General features: G+C 43.8%; 1 protein-coding gene across 1 annotated transcript in view; it reads left to right on the top strand.

Annotated features, from left to right (window-relative positions):
* NRDE2 (NRDE-2, necessary for RNA interference, domain containing) overlaps nucleotides 1-18545 on the top strand; it is a 746570-nt gene that overhangs the window by 200795 nt on the left and 527230 nt on the right. Inside the window, exon 4 of the mRNA XM_069637454.1 lies at nucleotides 12732-12881. Coding sequence (XP_069493555.1) covers nucleotides 12732-12881 — 150 coding nt within the window. The remainder of the gene's footprint in view (nucleotides 1-12731; nucleotides 12882-18545) is intronic.

The raw sequence follows: 18545 nt of genomic DNA on the forward strand, positions 1-18545 counted from the left end.
GACTGGTATATAAGGACTCTCCTATGGAAGGGAAACAGCCTAGAATCGCTCTTAAGACACTGCAACGCTTAAGTTGGGAGGGAGGGATAGGACTACCGTGCATCTGCACATACTACCTAGCGGCACAGATAGGAAGTGGCAAACGACTGGCTACACGGGAACACCAAACTCCCCCACATTAGTAGGGAACTATCGGCTGTGCACCCAAGATCCCCCCTCCCCCCTCCAGGTCCTGCACACTCCCCGGGATAAAACAGCTAAAACCCCACGCATGTCACTTCATATCTGCCGCACTTGGGAGGAAGCACATAAACACATCGGCTGGGGCTCTAGACCCACACTGGCCCAACCTATATGGCACAATGCACACCTACCCGAAATTCAAAAAATGGGGCCCCTGGGGAACTGAGAGAGGCGCAGGATACATACACTGGATCAGGTGATTCAGGGGGGGCGCATGGTTTAGTTAGATACCCTCAAGGAGCGCTTTGACTTGAGGCCTGGGGAATATCTCAGGTACATACAACTCGCACATGCCATAAACGCTCAGTTCTCGGACTTGGGAGAGGTTCTGCTTTGCTCCCCGCTAGAAGCTAATGTACTTGTGGAGCGTATTCCCTCCAGGGTTACCTCCACGTTGTATCAGGCGCTTAACTCATTTGGCACTAAAGAATTTACCATACTGAAAAGGAAATGGGAAAGGGACATAGACAAGCTGGCGCAGGAGGAATGGGTGGAAGCCCTGATGTTCCCTCGCGAAATAGGTATAGATGCGAAACTACGCCTAATCCAGCTCAAGATATTGCACCAAGCTTATTACTCCCGCACCACGTTGAATAAATGGAGTGTAGCGACCGCGGAATCCTGTCTCCGATGCAAGCATGAAAAGGGAACCTTTTCCCACACAATTTGGGAGTGTACTGTGGTACAGACTTTCTGGGAGGGCTGCACGGGCATAATCTCCGGTATGGTGGGATCCTAGATACCGCTGGATCCAAAGCTGATACTGCTAGGGATATGGGGAGAACAGGGCCTTACCGAGTATGAAAAACTGTTCATGGCAGTAGCACTCGGAGCCGGAAAGAGGATGATCGCCGCAAATTGGGGGTCCTATGCTGCACTGAGCCTAACTTGATGGTGTAATGTAGTTTCCAGGTGCGCTTCCTTGGAGAGGTGAATCTACACGGCAAGAGGGTGCCCACGCAAGTTTCAACAAGTTTGGGGAAAATGGATGGACAATCAGTGAGACCTATTCCCTTTTATTCCCTTTCTTATCCCCCCTCTTCCTACCCCTTTTTTGTTTTTTGTTTTCTCCCCTCGCCCAGCCCTCCCCTGCTCCCCCATCCCTGGCACTCGAGGCGACCCTCTGCTCATCCACGAAGTTGAGACGATTGTAACATGACTGTATGCATAATCACGCTAACCGCCTGTTGTTTTTCTCACCAGTTTGATCTATGCACTTGTTAAAACTAATAAAAAGTGTTTTAAAAAAAAAAAAGGCGATATGTCCTTTTTTCCATTTTGAGGACTCTGGGCTTTTAAGATGCTCAGCATCATTATGTTCGCTGATGTCCCTGTATTTTTAATAAATCCTGTCTGAAAAGGATCCAACCAGCCATTTGCAGCAGTCCAGTCCTGGAATTTTAACAGCAACATGGAACCAAAGATTTTCCCTATTACGTCTAACAGGGCAATACGGCGATACTTTTTTGGATCTTCTCTGTTTCCTCTCTTAAAAATCGGCTCTATCGTCGCTGCCTTCCATGATAGTGGTATTTGTCGTTGCTGAAGTACCCTTGTCAACATCAGTGTCTGAAAGAGCAAGAAGCTAATCACATCTGGTCCTTAATTTATTGAGTAAGAGATTTGTTGATTTATGCATGGCTACTGCCACTTCCTCATAGAGAGAAGACTTAGGAGGATCCAAGATTAGTCTGTAGGTCGAGATCCATTTCCACTCCATCCAGTTATTTAAAGAAATAAGGCTCAACTCGAACCTTAGACATGCAATCGGAACACAATTGGGAAGCCCTAAAGTTTTTTTCCAGACTTTGCTTTCGATCTTGCCCCAATCGATATCAAGAGCTAACAGGTTACACTCCATGCCAAAAGTAAAGACCAGCACTACCTTCCCAACATAGAATTTTATCAGTGGCAGCAAAGAAAATGTACAATATTGCAAACATAATTTCTTCATCTGTGCAACCAAATTTACCCCCTTCAGATCAATTGAAGAGAGAAGATCTCTCCTGGTGGGAAAGGCTGTCATTTTGGAACCCAAATAAATGACCTCTTTGGAGGTGGAAATCATAGAATTGTCCAACTGCCAAACAAAAGGTTTTGTCTTCTTTAAAGGGTGTTTGAAAATAATAATTTATGACTTTTCAGGATTGATTTTAAGTCTGAGAGAGTATTGAGTAGGGGTTGCTGACCAACCTGCGTATAATCAAAGACAACTATATAGTCCACGTATGCTAACTAAATGATTCTCATATTTCCTAATTTGGGTCCCACCAAGCCGCACTTCCCAACCACTACGAGAGATCCGAGAGGTATAAAATAAAGAGAAAAGGTGCCAACAGACAACCTTGGCGAACCCCTCTCAATATTTGAATAGACTGCGACAGCACCCCTGATTTAGACAGACAGACTCTTAATGATGATCTTTCGTGCAATTCAATCAGAATGAACAGTAAATTGTCCGGGAGTCCACACAATTTTAATTTAGTCCATAATCTGTTTCTATTTATGGAGTCAAAAGCCTGGGAAAGATCCACCCAGGCTCCGCATAGAGGGTATTCTTCCCTTTTCAGAGAATGCGAGGTTATACAGCCCAGGATCAATGTAGAAAGTCCTCTCCTAAAGCCTGTCTGTTGGTTGGGGATGATAACCTTTTTACCTCCGCCCATTTCACTAACTCAGCTAAGATGAGTCCTGAGAAGATCATCCCATCGGCGTCTAAGAGTGATATAGGCCGATAATTTGATGGGGCTAATCGGTCGCCTTTTTTTATAAATTGCTTTTGTACTTTGTCTGGTTTGAAGGTGACCATTAGGCAAACCCCTGGTCCCCTCAAGGTTCTTCTAGCTCCCAACTGATCTTCAAGCTGATTTTTCTTTTACTATTCTCGATTTTTGTTCTGGTGTTTAAATGTGTTTTTAAACATTCATCCCGTCTTCCATCTTGTTTCATGTCCTTTTTATGATGTTGTTTGGGCAACTCTCCATTCGTACTTTGTTCAGGTGATCGATGAATAGCTTCTTTTTCACTACTTTCTCGCCCATGATCACTTTATTTTATCTTTTCTTTTGTCATTGAGGGACACTTCTGTATGGTTGACCAAACTTAAATTGAATCCTATTTTAGGAAGATTGTTGCCTCAGACAGCATTTCCTTTATCACTGGGGACCTAATGTGTAAATATACACTGTCCGTGATGTGTTTGTCTCCGAATTCCACGATTTGTATGTCATCTGTGTTGCTCAATCGTAGGTTCGGTACACAGTGAAGTAGTTGCAATTTTGCTTTTCTATTTAATATCAATTTGTCTTTATTCCATAGAATTCTTACTAGTTTGAATGTTCTTCTACTCCGTTGGGTATATTTAGGGTCCTGTGATCTTTCACTCCTAGATGACCGTTTCCTGTATTTTTCGTAATTTCTGGCTCCTGATAATTTTCTTTTCCTCTCTTCTTTAGTGTTGTATCCTCATTGGGCTCTTTGGTTCCTTTGCTCTGAGTGTTCCCAACTGTTCTTCGTGCTAGACTCTTCATTGTTTCTAACACTAGTTTTTACCATTGTAGTTGTTTGAGTGCCATGTTGCTGGTCCTTCTTTGTCGACGGTGATTCACCTTGAGATATAAGTGTATACTCTCTTTTATGTATTTTTCTCCTTTTCCTGATAGAGTCAAAAATGGTGGAGTGTTTCGGTCTGTTTTAGCCTTTGTTTTTTCCTCCTTGTGTTCATCATCCTGTTGTTCTAGGGGTTTCTGAGTTATCTTTCTTTGAGCATACATACGTTCATCAAGTTGCTCTCCCTCAACCGGAGGCTGGGGGTCGGATTCTGAGTTTTCAAATGAATATTCTGGTAGGTCCATCAGTTCGACTGAAGTATGAGTTCCTTATGTCGTTATCAGCACAACAGTCTAGTCAGTTCCGATTTATCTAGATCTTCGAGTGTGGGTTCACCCTGGTTCCTTCTTCCAATGGTTCGAGATCTCGGACAAGGTTGTGGTGGTTTTTGGATTTCGTTAACAGCTCTTTCTCCTTTGTCAGTCATCCCCCATATTGTATTCTGACCTTACTTTACAGGTAGCTTCGTTTGGTCTCCCAGGGTGTCTTTTCTTAAATTCTCAGAAATAAAGTATTCTTTGATACTTTTATCATGTTTATTCATCAACACAGATTCCATAGCAGTTGGAGTTTGATCCTTGATTTTCTCGCCATTCTTTTTTTGTACTGTTTTTATTTTTGTTTTTTGTCTTAATTTTGATGACCGGTCTACAGTCAGGTCAATTTGGTCAATTTTTTCCAGCGTTTCTGTTTGTTGGTATTTTTCTGTTGTGTTTCTGGTCTTCTCCAAAGTTTCCATTTGGGTACTCATGTCTTTCTTGGTTGGTGGAGGTTTTGGGAACTCTTTTTCTCCATCGCTGTAACGTATCCCTCAAGAAACACCAACTTACTGTGCATCATGTCGATGATAGTGGTGTGGTCCTTTAGCGTCTCGTTTATTGACTGACATAGTTTTGAAAACGGAGCTGAGGCTATTGTTACTACATGACTGAGAGAAGATCTGATTTTCTTGAGTTCTCATTATTTGTTTGTTCGGGGAATTTGCTTGAAATTCTCTTTCTTATTGTAGGAGTGTTGCATGCTATGTCATCAGTGTTTCCAGTAATAAAGTCCATTCCTTATTTGTCAGTAAGTTCCATTGTGTTCACGTGTCTGTCTTCCACCATCCCACTTAGTTCTTCACCGTTGATGGTGGATTGGAGGGTTTTTCGCGATTCTAATGAAGTTGATATCAGCAATGGACACAAAACGCTATTACCATCCCCTAGGTCAGTAATTGTCCGTTGCCTAGTCTCATCGAGATGGAAAATCAAGGGCCGCGTATCAGAAGATGGTGGAGTTGGTATACAGTGGAGATATTTAACTCTATTTACTTCTACCTCTCTAGTTGGGATGCTTTCAAATTCACCATGCCTTGCAGCGTCCATGAGAGTGTTCACTGTGGTTAATGTAAGACTTGTACTGGATTTTTCTCTTTCCCACGCCTCTTGGAGCCTTGCTCGTGTTTTTTCGTTTTGTGGGGGAAAATCTGTTTGGGGTCCTGTCTTGGGATCCCCAAAAACAGCAGTTTTGCATCTATTCACCGTTACAATTTGATCTTTTGTGCCCTTTAATAAGAATCCTGTTGGTATAGTTGGTGATTGGGTGCTTTTAATAAAGCACACGTTACTTTGTAACATAAGGTCGGCCGTATTCCCTTACTTACGACGACTAGTGAGGGGGAATGGGTCAATGAAGATCTTCCCCTTCTGTCTTATCCCCCACAATTCGGCATCCGATATTTGATGTGCTGATAACCTTTCTGTTTCTGTCTCATCCTGGTTTAGAATTTTCTGTTATAAAAAAAAATTCACCAAATTTGCAGAAATTAATGGTCTTTTCTAAGTGATTTTTATAAACGTTCTTCGGTTACCATTTGGAGAGGTCTCTGCATAACCTTTTGCGTTCTGGTTGATGTTGACTTTTTCAAGTATTTATTTAGTTATCAGGGGAGGAAACCCGGTAGGGCACTGACTTGAACAAGTTAACAGTGTATACTTTGTCTATATCCGGGTAGATAGTAGTCAATGTAGATTAGGGAGACAAAGCTAGTATACAGTTGCTAGAGTATAAATTAACTCTTAAGATCAGGTGGGAGAAGGACCAGTCGTGATTAAAAGATAAAAATCAATTTTAATAGTTAGTTATAGGAATTAAAATACATAATTAAATTTGTGGTCCACAATACAAAACTTGACATCCAATATAAAACAGGGGATACGTAACAGGCTTAAATAGCACGTTAAAACAGGTTCACAGAAAAAACATACACAATTGGTACTGATAAAACAAATAGTAGTGTACCAAGTTTATTAGAATTGAATTTTATCTTAGATTTTGGTCTCTCTTTTTAGTCCAGAGATAGTCTCGACATGTTTCTGTTCTGAAAACATAGGTGTAGAACATTCATCAGGAGAGAATGGTTATTACGGCATAACCTAATTCTAATTGGATTGTAGTTATGATCAGCGTCTGTCTCATAGCATCTGTGGGGTTAAAAACATAAAACAAAAGTTCAGCTTGTAAATAGCTAGATAATTTGATAGGTTCAATTGAACTGGGGCACCAGAAAAGGGAATAGTTACCTTTTATAGTGCTGGTGGGGGCTCTCTATTTCCATTGGTCAGTAGGTATAGGAGGATGAATCGATCCTAAAAAGTATGTTTAACACTTTAAGCATAGTTAATTGCTTATAAAAAATAAGCCTATTGTGTGCTCTAAACACTCTTACAGAAACAGACGGCTATCCCACTGTGAAAGGCTTAGATGCCGGTGGGATAGAATAGCCAGTATTAACAATTAAAAATTGAAAGGGAAGTGGATGAAAACCTCCCTGTGGCATAGAGATGGTGTGGTAGCTAGAATTGGCTTTTAGTGGCATGTACAGAAGCAGAAGCTGTCCCTTAATGAGCATTGTTCAGTAGGATAGTATCAGGACAGGGCGATTTTCATGCGGAACAAAGAAGTAGGTGCCCATACTACGCGTAAATCGAGTGGTTGGGGGTAGTAGCCAGAGTGGTAGTAAGTACAGGGTGCCTCCTACGTGGATAGCGAGTCTTCATAAATATGTAAAACGGGTCTGAACGTTTCGTTGTTAGTATTTGTGCAAGATAGAACAAACAGGCAAAATCGAAGATCTAACCTGTAGGTTGAACCATTCGTTGTATGCTGGTTAGGGGGTTACGAAGTGACCAACCGCATAAGTTTATACGATGCGGGAATATTGCCGGCCGGGAAAGGATCCCTTGCTCGTCGCTGTTAGAAAAGGAAAGGGAGCGCGAGTCGTTAAATTAAGTCGGGTGGCCAGAATAGGTATGAGTCATGCGCAGGTCAGTCTGCACAGTTTTAGACGGGGCTTACCTGAAAGTGAGCGAGAGTGGTGTGCTGAGTCACGTCTCGGTCTGCAGAGCTCCGTATGGACGGCTGGTACCGCGGGGGGAGCCGATGCATAAAGTTGTCATGGAGACGCGAGTAGTCCTTTCTCCATGTTAGTGTCACGGTATAGAATGTAGAGAGTGATGTTAAGCAGGTGGCCATTTTTGAAGGGGGTATTGTTATAGAGACTACCCTCTACATGGTATTATGCGTGCTAAATTTTATAGCCAGAGAGTTAGTGTGCAGGTATATATAGAAACAAATAAATATATAAGGATGCAAATATATATATGAAGAGTTATATATAAAAAAACAAGTATATCTAAAAATAATTATATATATATATATAAAGAAGCACATACTCCGGTGATGTGATGGCTGTTAAGCTGGTAGGGCTTGTGAACAATTGTTGGGCGGTGAAGCATAAACAATTGTAAAGAGGTGATGCCCCTAGAGGTGACGTCTGGGTGGAGAGAGAGAGACTGTCGTTCGAATAGTAATACAGAAAGAAATATTGGTTACAATCTCCGCATTAAAGTATAGGGACAAAGTGTGGATAGTACATGAAAAGGTCGGTAGAGAGGCATACGGATAAGTTGAATATTAGACTTAGGTACACTGTAAATATAGAATTATGTGTTGTACCATTCGATGGATTCGTTCAGACCTTTGACATCACTGTGTAAAGTATAAATAATGTTTTGTTCCATTTTCAAGAGTTTCATTTCACGTATTTCGTGATTGGCCCCTTTAAGAGACAACAGTACAGTCCATGACTTTTTCAAGTAACCTTTCCTCGTTTACTTTTTCAACATTTTGGGTTCTTTTTAGGCTTGCAACGTTTTTTCCTTTGTTATATTTTTCCTTGTTTTACTTATTTTCAGCTCAAGAGATTCTGGATTTTGGGCGCGTGTAAGTGTTTCTTTTTTGTAACAGGACATTTCTTTTTCTTCTCTGATGGTGTGTATTTAAGTGTAAAAATTGAGGCTGCTTCCTTTCTACTAAGGCCAGTTCCTTCTTGTTTGAGGTCTGAACTTTTTCGTTGTCTTCTGAGCCACCATGAACAGCTCCTTCGATATTATGGGTGCCTTTATCCATTTCTAGGTTCCTGTTTGTCAGGTTTTGTGCCAATCTTTCTACCCCTGAGCCAACTTCCTGGGCGTTATCAACCCAAAGCAGCGTTTCGTTAGAATTTTTAATGGCAGAGTGCATTTCCACGGTAATACATAGAAACGAGTTTGAACTCTGCTCAGTCGTTTGTTTTGGCTCGTCCGGGGCCCGGTCTCTTATGGGTGTGCAAGGCTCCAGTACGTTTTCTGTCCATGACGTTTTAAATGTTTTCCCCTTCTGAACAACGTTTATTCAGGATTGGGGAATGCGATGTCAACGGTGAGTGAAGGAGTAGCACACTCTTTCCCCCCACCAGTAGTGTGCGTGCTCGACGAGTCGAACTGTAGCTCCTTTTCACTTCCTAAACTGGCTTCAAGATTTAAGTCCTTGGTCGTAAAAGTTGGATCGACGATGTTTTAAAAAACTTTGTCCGTCGAGTTGTCAGGGGAGCACTCATCTGTGTGTGTAAGGACATCGTCCCCTTTAAAGCCGTTGAGGGCTGAGACGCATCTGTCGATGCGAGGATAAGAGAATTAGGGTGGGTGAGCTTACCTGCCAACGGTTGCTTCAAGCTCGTAGCATCTTTTAGCGTGCTGGTCATACCCAAGGCGTTCATTTCAGCACCGACGGTTCGCAACACTCTCTCCTCTTCTCGTCATCTTGAATTTCTCACTAAACGACCTTCTTCCATGGTGTTGGCAATAGCTGAAACCAGCTGAGGCCGGAGACTGCAGGCTGCGGGACTGCAGGACTACCACTCTCTGCCACTCCGCGGCAGCTCGGCGGTCAGGAGTGTTTAAAACGCCCACCCACAGTCAGGATGAAAACAGTAGACCGGCTGTAAATTTCCAAAGCAGTGAGCTGCCACAAGATGAGAGTGAGCTGCAGGACTGCCACTCCGCAGAGACTTTTATTAAATGAAAAAACCAAACCTATCTATCCCCGTCTCCTACCTAAACTAAAGAAACTCTGGCTCTCTTCAGGAAGTCTGTGTGAGTCAAAACAAAAATACACCATCCCAGTCAGAAATGCTTCTACTGTATCCCTGTCGCTACAACAAAATTCCATAAAGTCCAGCTACTGTTAGTAATCCAGGAGAAGGGCTCCCTTCTCCTGGAAGCTGAGCGTCCAAACGCCTCTCAGGTAGTTCAAAAGCAAAAGTTCCATAAAGGTTTGCGTTCTCTGTATCCGAACAGAAAAATCAAAATGGTGACGTAAAGTTCTTGTGGGGCTATGAGAATGACTCCCTTCTAGCTGGGTCCACAATGTCTTGCACAGTTCTTAATAAGATTTGTAGTTCCCTTATGGATGTTTTCACAATCTCTGGGTTTTGCACATCCTTGGCTCTGCCCCCACTGGGACGATGAAGCCGTACCTGAAGGTCTTCTTGACTTTCCAGTGTCACTCTTTTGTGGAATTGGCCTGGAAACAGTATCCCAAAATGGTTTACGGTTTTCTCTATTTCTTATGGTTTACAGTCTCGTAACTTCCCGGCCCTCTCCCGGACTTGTACGTGTTCCCGTTACTTTCTGCCGGGGAACTGTGGTTTTGCCAAGGGTCGCAAGCTTGCTCTTCCTACTTCAACTTCTTCCTATTTTAGTCCTCCGTGTTTTGCCGCTTTCCAATTCGATTTGTTGTGGACCCTCTCCGCATAACTGTCGGACCCCTTGGTCCCACTGTGAGAGTTTACACCTCCTCCACGGACTCTCGCCTTCTCCTGATAGTCACCTATGCGGTTCTGCCATAGGCGGTCTCAGCACCATTGTCAGTCCATCCACTACAGGTCGTGCCACCACCTCTCAATCTCGGCAGGTTTTTCATGCTGGTTCCCAACCGACTCGCAAGACACTGCTTGGGCGTCCCGCTTTGGAGACCAGCCTCATTGCAGTCTCCCAAAGGCCAGCATCCGCTTTCCCGGCTTAAATGCGGTCTCCTCAGTCGCCTGATTCTCCCTTTGGTGGTATCACTTCTTCATGCTTGCCAGAATCTCATGGGCCATTGACGGACGGTCCGCGAATGATGAAGAACACAGTACTTCTTTGCTGTTCAATTTAAATAGCGTGGACGGCCCCAGCGTGAATTCCGTCCAGTTGACAACCTAGTCTTCGTCCTGCTCAAACGTAGCCGTTATGAGTGTTTCTTCGTTTCAGTACCTGTGTGATCAGGCTGGTTCGATGTATCACAATAACACATGGTTTTGGACATGAGTTTAGACCCATAAGCTTCAGGTACTATCGTCCGCCTGACGGGTTGGGGTTTAAAGAGGCTGTGCATCCCAATAGCGTCCTTATCCCCAGGAGAGGAGTTCCTCTACATGAGGTCCACTCGCATATTTCCACCCCCAGGTGGACTATTGGTTAGCAGCCTCACCTCCCTAGCCTCATGGAACAGGGTTCTCCCATGGGGAGAAATGACGCCATCTGAAGGATCGTCACAGTAGACTCTACAAGACAAAGAGAAAAACACTGGCCAGAATAGGGCTGTGCAGGCATGGAGTGATGGGGTACTGTGGTCATGCAACCAGGCACAGGGGCAAGGGGTTAGGGAATGGAGCCGTCCCAATTCTCACACTCCACCTCTGATGAAAGACTGTCAGTGGCATCAACCCTGCTGGGCCTCTCACCCCAGCCTGAGAGATTTCCCTTACCCCACCTGACAGGGACAGATCTCTGGCCCTGTCACAACCGTCTTCACACTGGCTCAAATGTAAGAGAATAGACAAAAGGCCTGGTTCGACACTTTTTATCACCCAAGATAGAAATACAACTACTTGCAGTGATCTTGTGCCCATTGTCCACCTTAAAGGGCCCTAGTGACTTATGAGATCTCGCTCTTTGTATTTTCATGACACTTTAAAGTATTTTTGACGTTGTCTGCTCAACTTAATTGCCTGAACCACTGTCTTCAGCCAGAGTGCCTCTTTATGCAAAAGTTTTAATTCCCAGTTTCCTTTAAAGGGATGGGTCTTTAGTGCTTTTAATTAGTGTGCATTGTTAGTTTTTGTACCATATTGTTATTTGTGTTGCATTTGTACCAGCTCTCACTCCTTTTTTCACGATCACAGCCTGCCCTCGGCCCCAGCTTCCCAAAAGAGGCAAAGGATGTATACCTTTCAAACAGTGCCCTTTTCACCTTTATGATTTGGTCACTGCTGGTTAAGTAATAGTGTGGGGTTGAGTAGGCTGCTCAGAAGCGTACGCCATCAGAGCAGTAGTCATTTCATCACAACCCACAATTGGGAAGCCCTTTGAAATAGACCCTGCCTCCCTGCTACCGGCTATTTAGTAATGTTTAAAATACTGGATGTTCAGTCTCTGCATTTATAAAGCTTTTGGGTCATTTAAAGATCTCTCTGCCCTTCACATTGTGTTTAGTTGATACTTTGTTAGTAGTAACTGATATCGTCTAATTCATTATTTCATTTTGTAATATGGAAAACTTACATGTTCCGACTATTTAGTGAGATCACAAAATGCATCCTAAAGGCTGTTTTTTCTTCTTTGATTTTTACAAGTGATTGTGGAATGAGCTTTGTATATCATTGTGCATGTTACCCCTCCTCTGAATGAGTAAATTAAACCTCCATTGTTTTGGCACTTGATCTTATTTTTGCGCTCTCTGTATGTCTTGAAGAAAAGGAATGGTGCAGGTTGTAGGTTCTGAGGAGAAAATGCATAAGCTTCAAGATCATTAAATCTCCTTGAGAGGAAAATGCCGTTAAGCCATGGAGTCTAGGCAAGGCAGTGGTCAAACTAGCTGAAAGGGCATAGGCTATGGTGAAATGAAAGGAATTCACAGCAAGATTGTCTAAAGCAGGCTCTGAATTTGGGGGCAGAACATTGACACCTCATGATGAGATTGGTAAACCTGCAGATGCGCCAATAATAATTCATGAGTTCAAGAACTTCATGGCATCTCTAGTGATACCTGATCCTGTAGCAGCTGGTGGTTGTAGAGAGTAGAATGCCCAGCTACTCTGTGACACCCTAAAACGTTCTCTCCAAATAATTAGACCACACATCCTACTGCTGCTGTGCTGTTAGCCTGGACACTAAGGGGTTTACACAATGAGGTTCCATGTTTTTCTGTTCATGCAGGCTGTTTAAATGTCATTGATTCTTGTTGTGTCCACCTTCTTGTTGTGTCCACCGATAAAGTCAACATTTGTGTGCTTGGAAATGCCTATTTCTTCTGATCCCAAAGGGATATTCAGGCACACTGGCAACCAACGATGATGGAAAATACATTTTCACCCATACCCAGAGTTGCCTACCACTTTCCTATCCTAAAGCCACACACATGGAATTCCTTTCCTCTCCATTCCCACCTTACTTGCTTTCACATGTTATGTATGATGTTTTTAGGTGTAAAACGTCCGGTTAACATTACGCTTCCATTGCTCTTCTTATTTGCAGGCAGATTGTCCCAATATCCGATGCCGTTCCAGGACGCTCCGTGTGGCTAGAAGATATTCCAACCTCGGCAGCGGAACTATTTCGAATTGACAAGAAACCAGATCCAGCAAACTGGGAGTACAAATCCCTTTACAGGGGGGACATTGCAAGGTATGCTGACATAAATCTGCTTCATTGACCATGTTATGCAGATGCATTGCAGTCGTATGGGGGAACCGTTTGATTCAGAAATATATATACACTGAAATGTATACATTACATATTGAGAAATATATATATATATAACATATATTGAGATGCATACGTTAGATAATGAAATATACACACTGTACACTGAGATACATAGATTCTTTACTGAGAGGTATATACCAAGGCATACGTTAGTTTTAAAGAATTGATTAGCAGAGTTTGCTAATTAAATGTTTCGTGATTAGAAAACAAACATATTTTATTAGCAATGTTGTACAAATATTTTTCATGGGAATAAAGGGTGGATTAATCCTGCATTGAGCTGTGTACCTCTATATAATATCAACAGAAGATCCCTATAGACCGTGAATATTTCAAAATCAATTAAATTTGGTCGTTTGCAAGCACTTGTTGGTGGAAAATGACCCTAACCTGGAGTCATCAGTAAAGCAAAAAGAATAAGGAATTGTCCATCAACCATAGGCGCTACACCCTTGGTTTATATCTGTTGCCTATAATATTTCATTCAAAAATAATTTTTAACAAAATAGACTCGACTCTTGAACACGTTTCAAAATTTGATGTCTTATTGACATGTTTTTCGACCCAAAGGCACAGGTCGTCTTCCGGGCTTAACATTTGATCCTCTTAATGAGAATGTATGTGCTTCCACTATAGTTTCTTTTCTGATGGAGAATAGCCATATGAGAATCCTCTAAGATAATGTTGAGACCAAATGCTTTGGAGAATTTCTCACAACTCCTTTCAAAACATATTTTTGGTGTTGTATTAGCCTCCCCAATGCCTGTTGGCCGACAATCGAGGCAATCCGCAAGAAACAGAACAAGAACTCGACATCCAATGCTTCTTGGATGTCAAATTCTTGTTCTGTTTTTTGCGCCGTTCCTCTGTGCTCTGTATAATCCTGCGCAGCTCTGCTGCAGGTTGTTGCTGCAGCCACAGTGTTGTTCTGTGGACATAAGTTCCACCCGCTTTGGTTGATGTTGCCATCCTTCAGCCTCCAGCTCTGCCTCAGACTTCTTCCATGCCACCGGGTCAACCTCTGGACTTGCCGAGCGGGCTGCTCTCGGATCCCTTGTTATCCTCTCCTTGCTGGTTAGCTGCTTCCCTTCTTGAATTCCTTTGTCTATTTTGATAGCGGTCGGTTGGCAATGGTTGGCATTGGGATTCAAGTTCTTCTTCCATGTCTTTGGTCCTCCAATCTTTATTTCTCAGCACCTCCTCCTCGTTCCAGTACTTCCATCATCAATCTCTTTCGTAGTCCATACTCTCCATCGTCTCAGTAAAAGTCAAATCTATAGCTCTACACAGGTACATGGGATGGTTAGGTGTGTGCCTGTGGTTTTCGGAGTGGGGAGATGTGTAAGGATTTGGGTGAGGGGTATTATACTGCATTTCCCTCAGATGTTCGTCCTTGTCCCTAGAGGGGGAATCGCTCCCCATGAGATCTGCAGGTGGACTATCGGGTAGTGGCCTCACCACCATGTCCTCATGGGAAGGCACCCCCATCCCCCTCTCGGGGAGAAGTGATGGCATAGAAGTATTTGACACAGTCCCAGATTGTATTTGTACCCAAGATATAAATGAACATTACATCATGTTGTGCACCTCTGAAGTAAAGACTTTAGAAAGATGAGTGTATGTAAAAAGCAAAGATTAGCTGCATGAATGGACACAAACTAATAAACAAAAGGCTCTAAAATCAGTTTCTAGTGCAAGGCTCTGTGTAGCTAGCTGCAGTCTGTGTTGCACTGTGCAGAGTTGTATATACTGCATGCTTTCCCCATCATTTGTTGTTTGAGGAGAAGTTGAAAAGTCTCATAAATCAAAAAGTTCAAAATGTTAAAGGGAAGTCATAGCTGGAGACTAAGTATGAAGTATGGTGTTGCGACAGGCAGGGCCAAGCCAGGTAGGCCTAAGCGCAGCATTCCGCACACACATGAAAGCAGAGTTTATCGTGATTAACACTTCTGGTGTGTGACGGATCTGGTCAATTTCATACCTTCTTCCAGAGGAGAGCCACCCCCTGTGAGGCTAGGGAGGTAAGCCCGCCCCACAAGACCTTCCCTAGGAGTCTGGGCAAGTGGGACCTCACCGGAATACATTGTCTGCCTGAATAGGACTTGGAGAAAACTGTTTTTGCTGCTGCTTTGACTCAACCAGTGACATTCCTTCCATCTCCTTGGCTTCAGCTAATGCTGGATTTTGTCTGAGTGCCACAGTCCAAGAAGAAGGACACAACCTTTGTGTTTGTGGTGACGTACATAAACACAGGAAGAACTGTGAATGGGAGGGGAACTCCTACACAGGGGGGAGAGTAACTCCTACTCAGAGGCAAGCCTCTGTAGTGAAGATGTCCTGGAAGGGCAAAGCCACGCATGACCACGGAACCAGCGGTGGCGTGTAGAGCGAGCAAAAAGGGATAGCCGGATGCTGGAAGGTTCGGGTGCTGACCGACCGGGGAGCCCAGGTCGGGAACAAGGCGGATTTGGAAGAGTGACCATCTCATCTGGTGGCACAACCACAAGGGAGCCGCAGTGGGCTAGGAACCCGGTAACTGATGCAGAGACCAGAGTACAGAGCGGAGACAAGACAGAGGAGCTCTGCATGAGAAGTGCATTTTCCGCGGGGACGTGCATCAGCAGGGAAGCGAACGCTCCTGGCGAGAAGACACAATCAAGAGGTACGAACTTTGACTGTCACAGCTGGGGAAGCCTAGGTTATGCGAGCCTGATAAACCAGAGCATAGAGATAGTGAGCCTGTCAGAGGGCCATAGGGCTACAGAGCGCCACAAGAATTTAAGAGATTGTTAAGGCTGGAGAAGCCAACTTTACGGAGCCTGATAAACCAGAGCAATAACCAAAGCAAACCTGTCAAGATGCCATCGGGCTTCGGAGAGTCCAGAGAAACTGAGACTGTCAAGGCAGGGGAGGCCTACCCGGTTATGGGAGCCTGGTAAACCCAATCAGATGGAAAGCAAGCATGTCAAAGGACGACGGGGCTTCGGGGAGCATGAGGAACTACGAAACGGCCAAGACTGGAGATACCAGTAAGGTTACTGGAGCCTGACATTGCAGAGGGGCCAGGCACCTTATTCAAAACAAGTGATAACAAAGCCAATATAGGACCAGGGAATTGGGAACAGTCAGAGAGCTATGAGCCCTAACCATCATAGAGAAACTGAATTAGGAGGCTGGGAAACTTGTATGAAGCAAACATTGATTTTCCTGAGGAAGAGACCACCATACAGAAGACATTGGGCTTCATTTCGAGTCCGGCGGTAGCCATGCCGGAAAAACCGGCAGGCTGCTGCCGGTCCGGTAATACCATTCCGCCTTCATGATTGCCGGAATCACCGGGGCATTACAACCCCAGTGACCCGGTAATTGTGGAGGTGGAATTCTGTAAATCCCCATTCCCATGGAAACACCGGTTCCATCTATGACCGAGCTGGTGTTTCCATGTCTGTCTGCAGGCGGGTGGTGTTACTCCCGCCAGGTCAGACCTGCAGGACTCGGAATCAGCTGGTTCGGAAACAACGGTGGCGGTGAATTTACAGAGGCCCATTGACTTTTAACAACAAAACCTGCAGAGAGGGTATGAACTGTCTTTTGAAATAATGGTGAACATTTGCGCATAAATCACAGTTTAGTGATTGGGCCAGGCAGTAGCCGAAGACAGAGGCCATTGCTCCGGCCTCCTCCTTTTTGTTGTTTTCTCAAGTGGGAGGGCCAGTTAGAAGAATAGGATTTGGACTAAGGACTGATTTTTCTTTTTACGAGCACCATTAGTTTTAATTGCTAGGCAGGGAAAATTCCCTCATAGGAGTTTTCATTTAATTTTAATAAACACTGTTGAATATGTCAGTCATTGGTCTGAGTCCATCTGGTTCGCTACAGGTGCTAATTCTTTTTTTTGTTTTTAAGGGAACCAGGGTTTGCGCAACTCCTGATTCCCTTTAAAAGAAATTACGATTACGCCTATGTCCACTATTCGAAGTTGAGTGTGCAGGGGGGATCGAGGTATGGCACTTCAATGGAGACTCATCCTGGGGCGCCGCAAGCAAGAAAAGAGTGAAGGGTGGACAGAGGCGCTCTGTATGCCGACATGAAATGCAGGCAGCTACTTGCAGATTCTGCTTGCGTTCCCAGCCTCTAGATTGGCCAGCTCTCTCCCACAGGTGCTAATATATGATATAACTATGGGATATTCCAAAGCCCAATCTTGGAAATCTGAAAAAACATTAAAACGCTTTACTGAAAAGAAAATGCCAAATAAAAGGAGAAAAGTTGCATTAAACTCTAAGGCAACTATTCCTTCTCACAATCCATTCTCCTTTTCTCCCGACTTTGTGAAACTCATTCCTCTCATTCATTATCATTCTTACCGAAAGAGAGCGAGAAATGCAATTTTCCCGTTACACTAAAAGTTTTCATAAACATAAAACCATACCACAAAACTATTATCCCCACTGTTCTAGCAATTACAGATCCAACACCTCTAATATCCTTAGAGGATACTACAACTGTCACCTTCCCTATGTTCCCTATGACAGTTCTAATACTGAGACGAGGAAGAAAACCTAAGCTGTGAAGATTACCTATGGCAATATTCCATTGCTCTGTCCCTCTAACAAGGCCAGACAATTGGCTACGATCGCAAACACCTGAATCCAATTGACAACTTAACTAAGTATTAAACGTGGAACCGAAGATTCACAAAGGGAGCACAGGAAGGCAAAGGCGAGTTCGAGAAGGAGATCAGGTGAGATGGCGAGCAGCTGAGCAGAGGCTATTGAGAGCCAGGCTTGAGAGAATGGGATGCCGAAAGGCTACAAGGCTGCAGGTTGAAGCAGGAGAAAGCTTGGGAAAGGAGCCGTGTCTCCAAGAAGCCGAAAGGGTTCGTCAAAGGAAGCTGAGAAGCTAGTTAAACACTCCGAACGTTGTGCCAAAAGATTGCCCATTTTCCTTAGAACAGTGAAGCTGCCCAGGAAGATCTGAGGGGCAGGAGGGGAGAGACCCTGACCTCGGATAAAAAGAATCGTGAAGGATGCATTGTTAAAGTACAGCTGGTGAGTTCAAAGTGATGAGAGAGCCCGATTTGTAACAACATGAATTATTACCAAGTTGCAAGTAAAGTTACATGTTAGAAACGCGACACGTTGAAAGAAAGCTTTGATTGTTTTGAACTTTGGTAAAACAAAGTGGTACTGTGGAATACTGCATTGTCGGAAGTCTCTATGAACTGCGAACGTTAAAGTGTTGCTGAGGTGAAAAGTGAGTTGAATAAAGGTAATGAAAGCTAAAGCCGACAGGAAAGGCTATGGAAGAGAATATTGATTGAAGCAAGATCCCCATGGGGATCGGATGAAACGGAGCTGAGTGATTAAATTAATTGACAAGAAAGTGGAACTTGTCGGGGTGCTAGAAGGCACGCTTGAGGAAAGACTAATAGAGTATAAGGAATACGATAAACAGAATGCAAGTGTCAGAGTGGTCAGGCATGGGAATAAGCAAAGCTGTTTCATTTTGAAAGTCTTCAAACAAATTGCGTGACAAGTAGGAAGATTGGAGGAGGGAACCCTGTGTATCAAGATGATATAT

Source organism: Ambystoma mexicanum, chromosome 14 (assembly GCF_040938575.1).
Source record: "Ambystoma mexicanum isolate Mex_15411 chromosome 14, UKY_AmexF1_1, whole genome shotgun sequence".
In the NCBI taxonomy this organism is placed as follows: Eukaryota; Metazoa; Chordata; class Amphibia; order Caudata; family Ambystomatidae; genus Ambystoma; species Ambystoma mexicanum.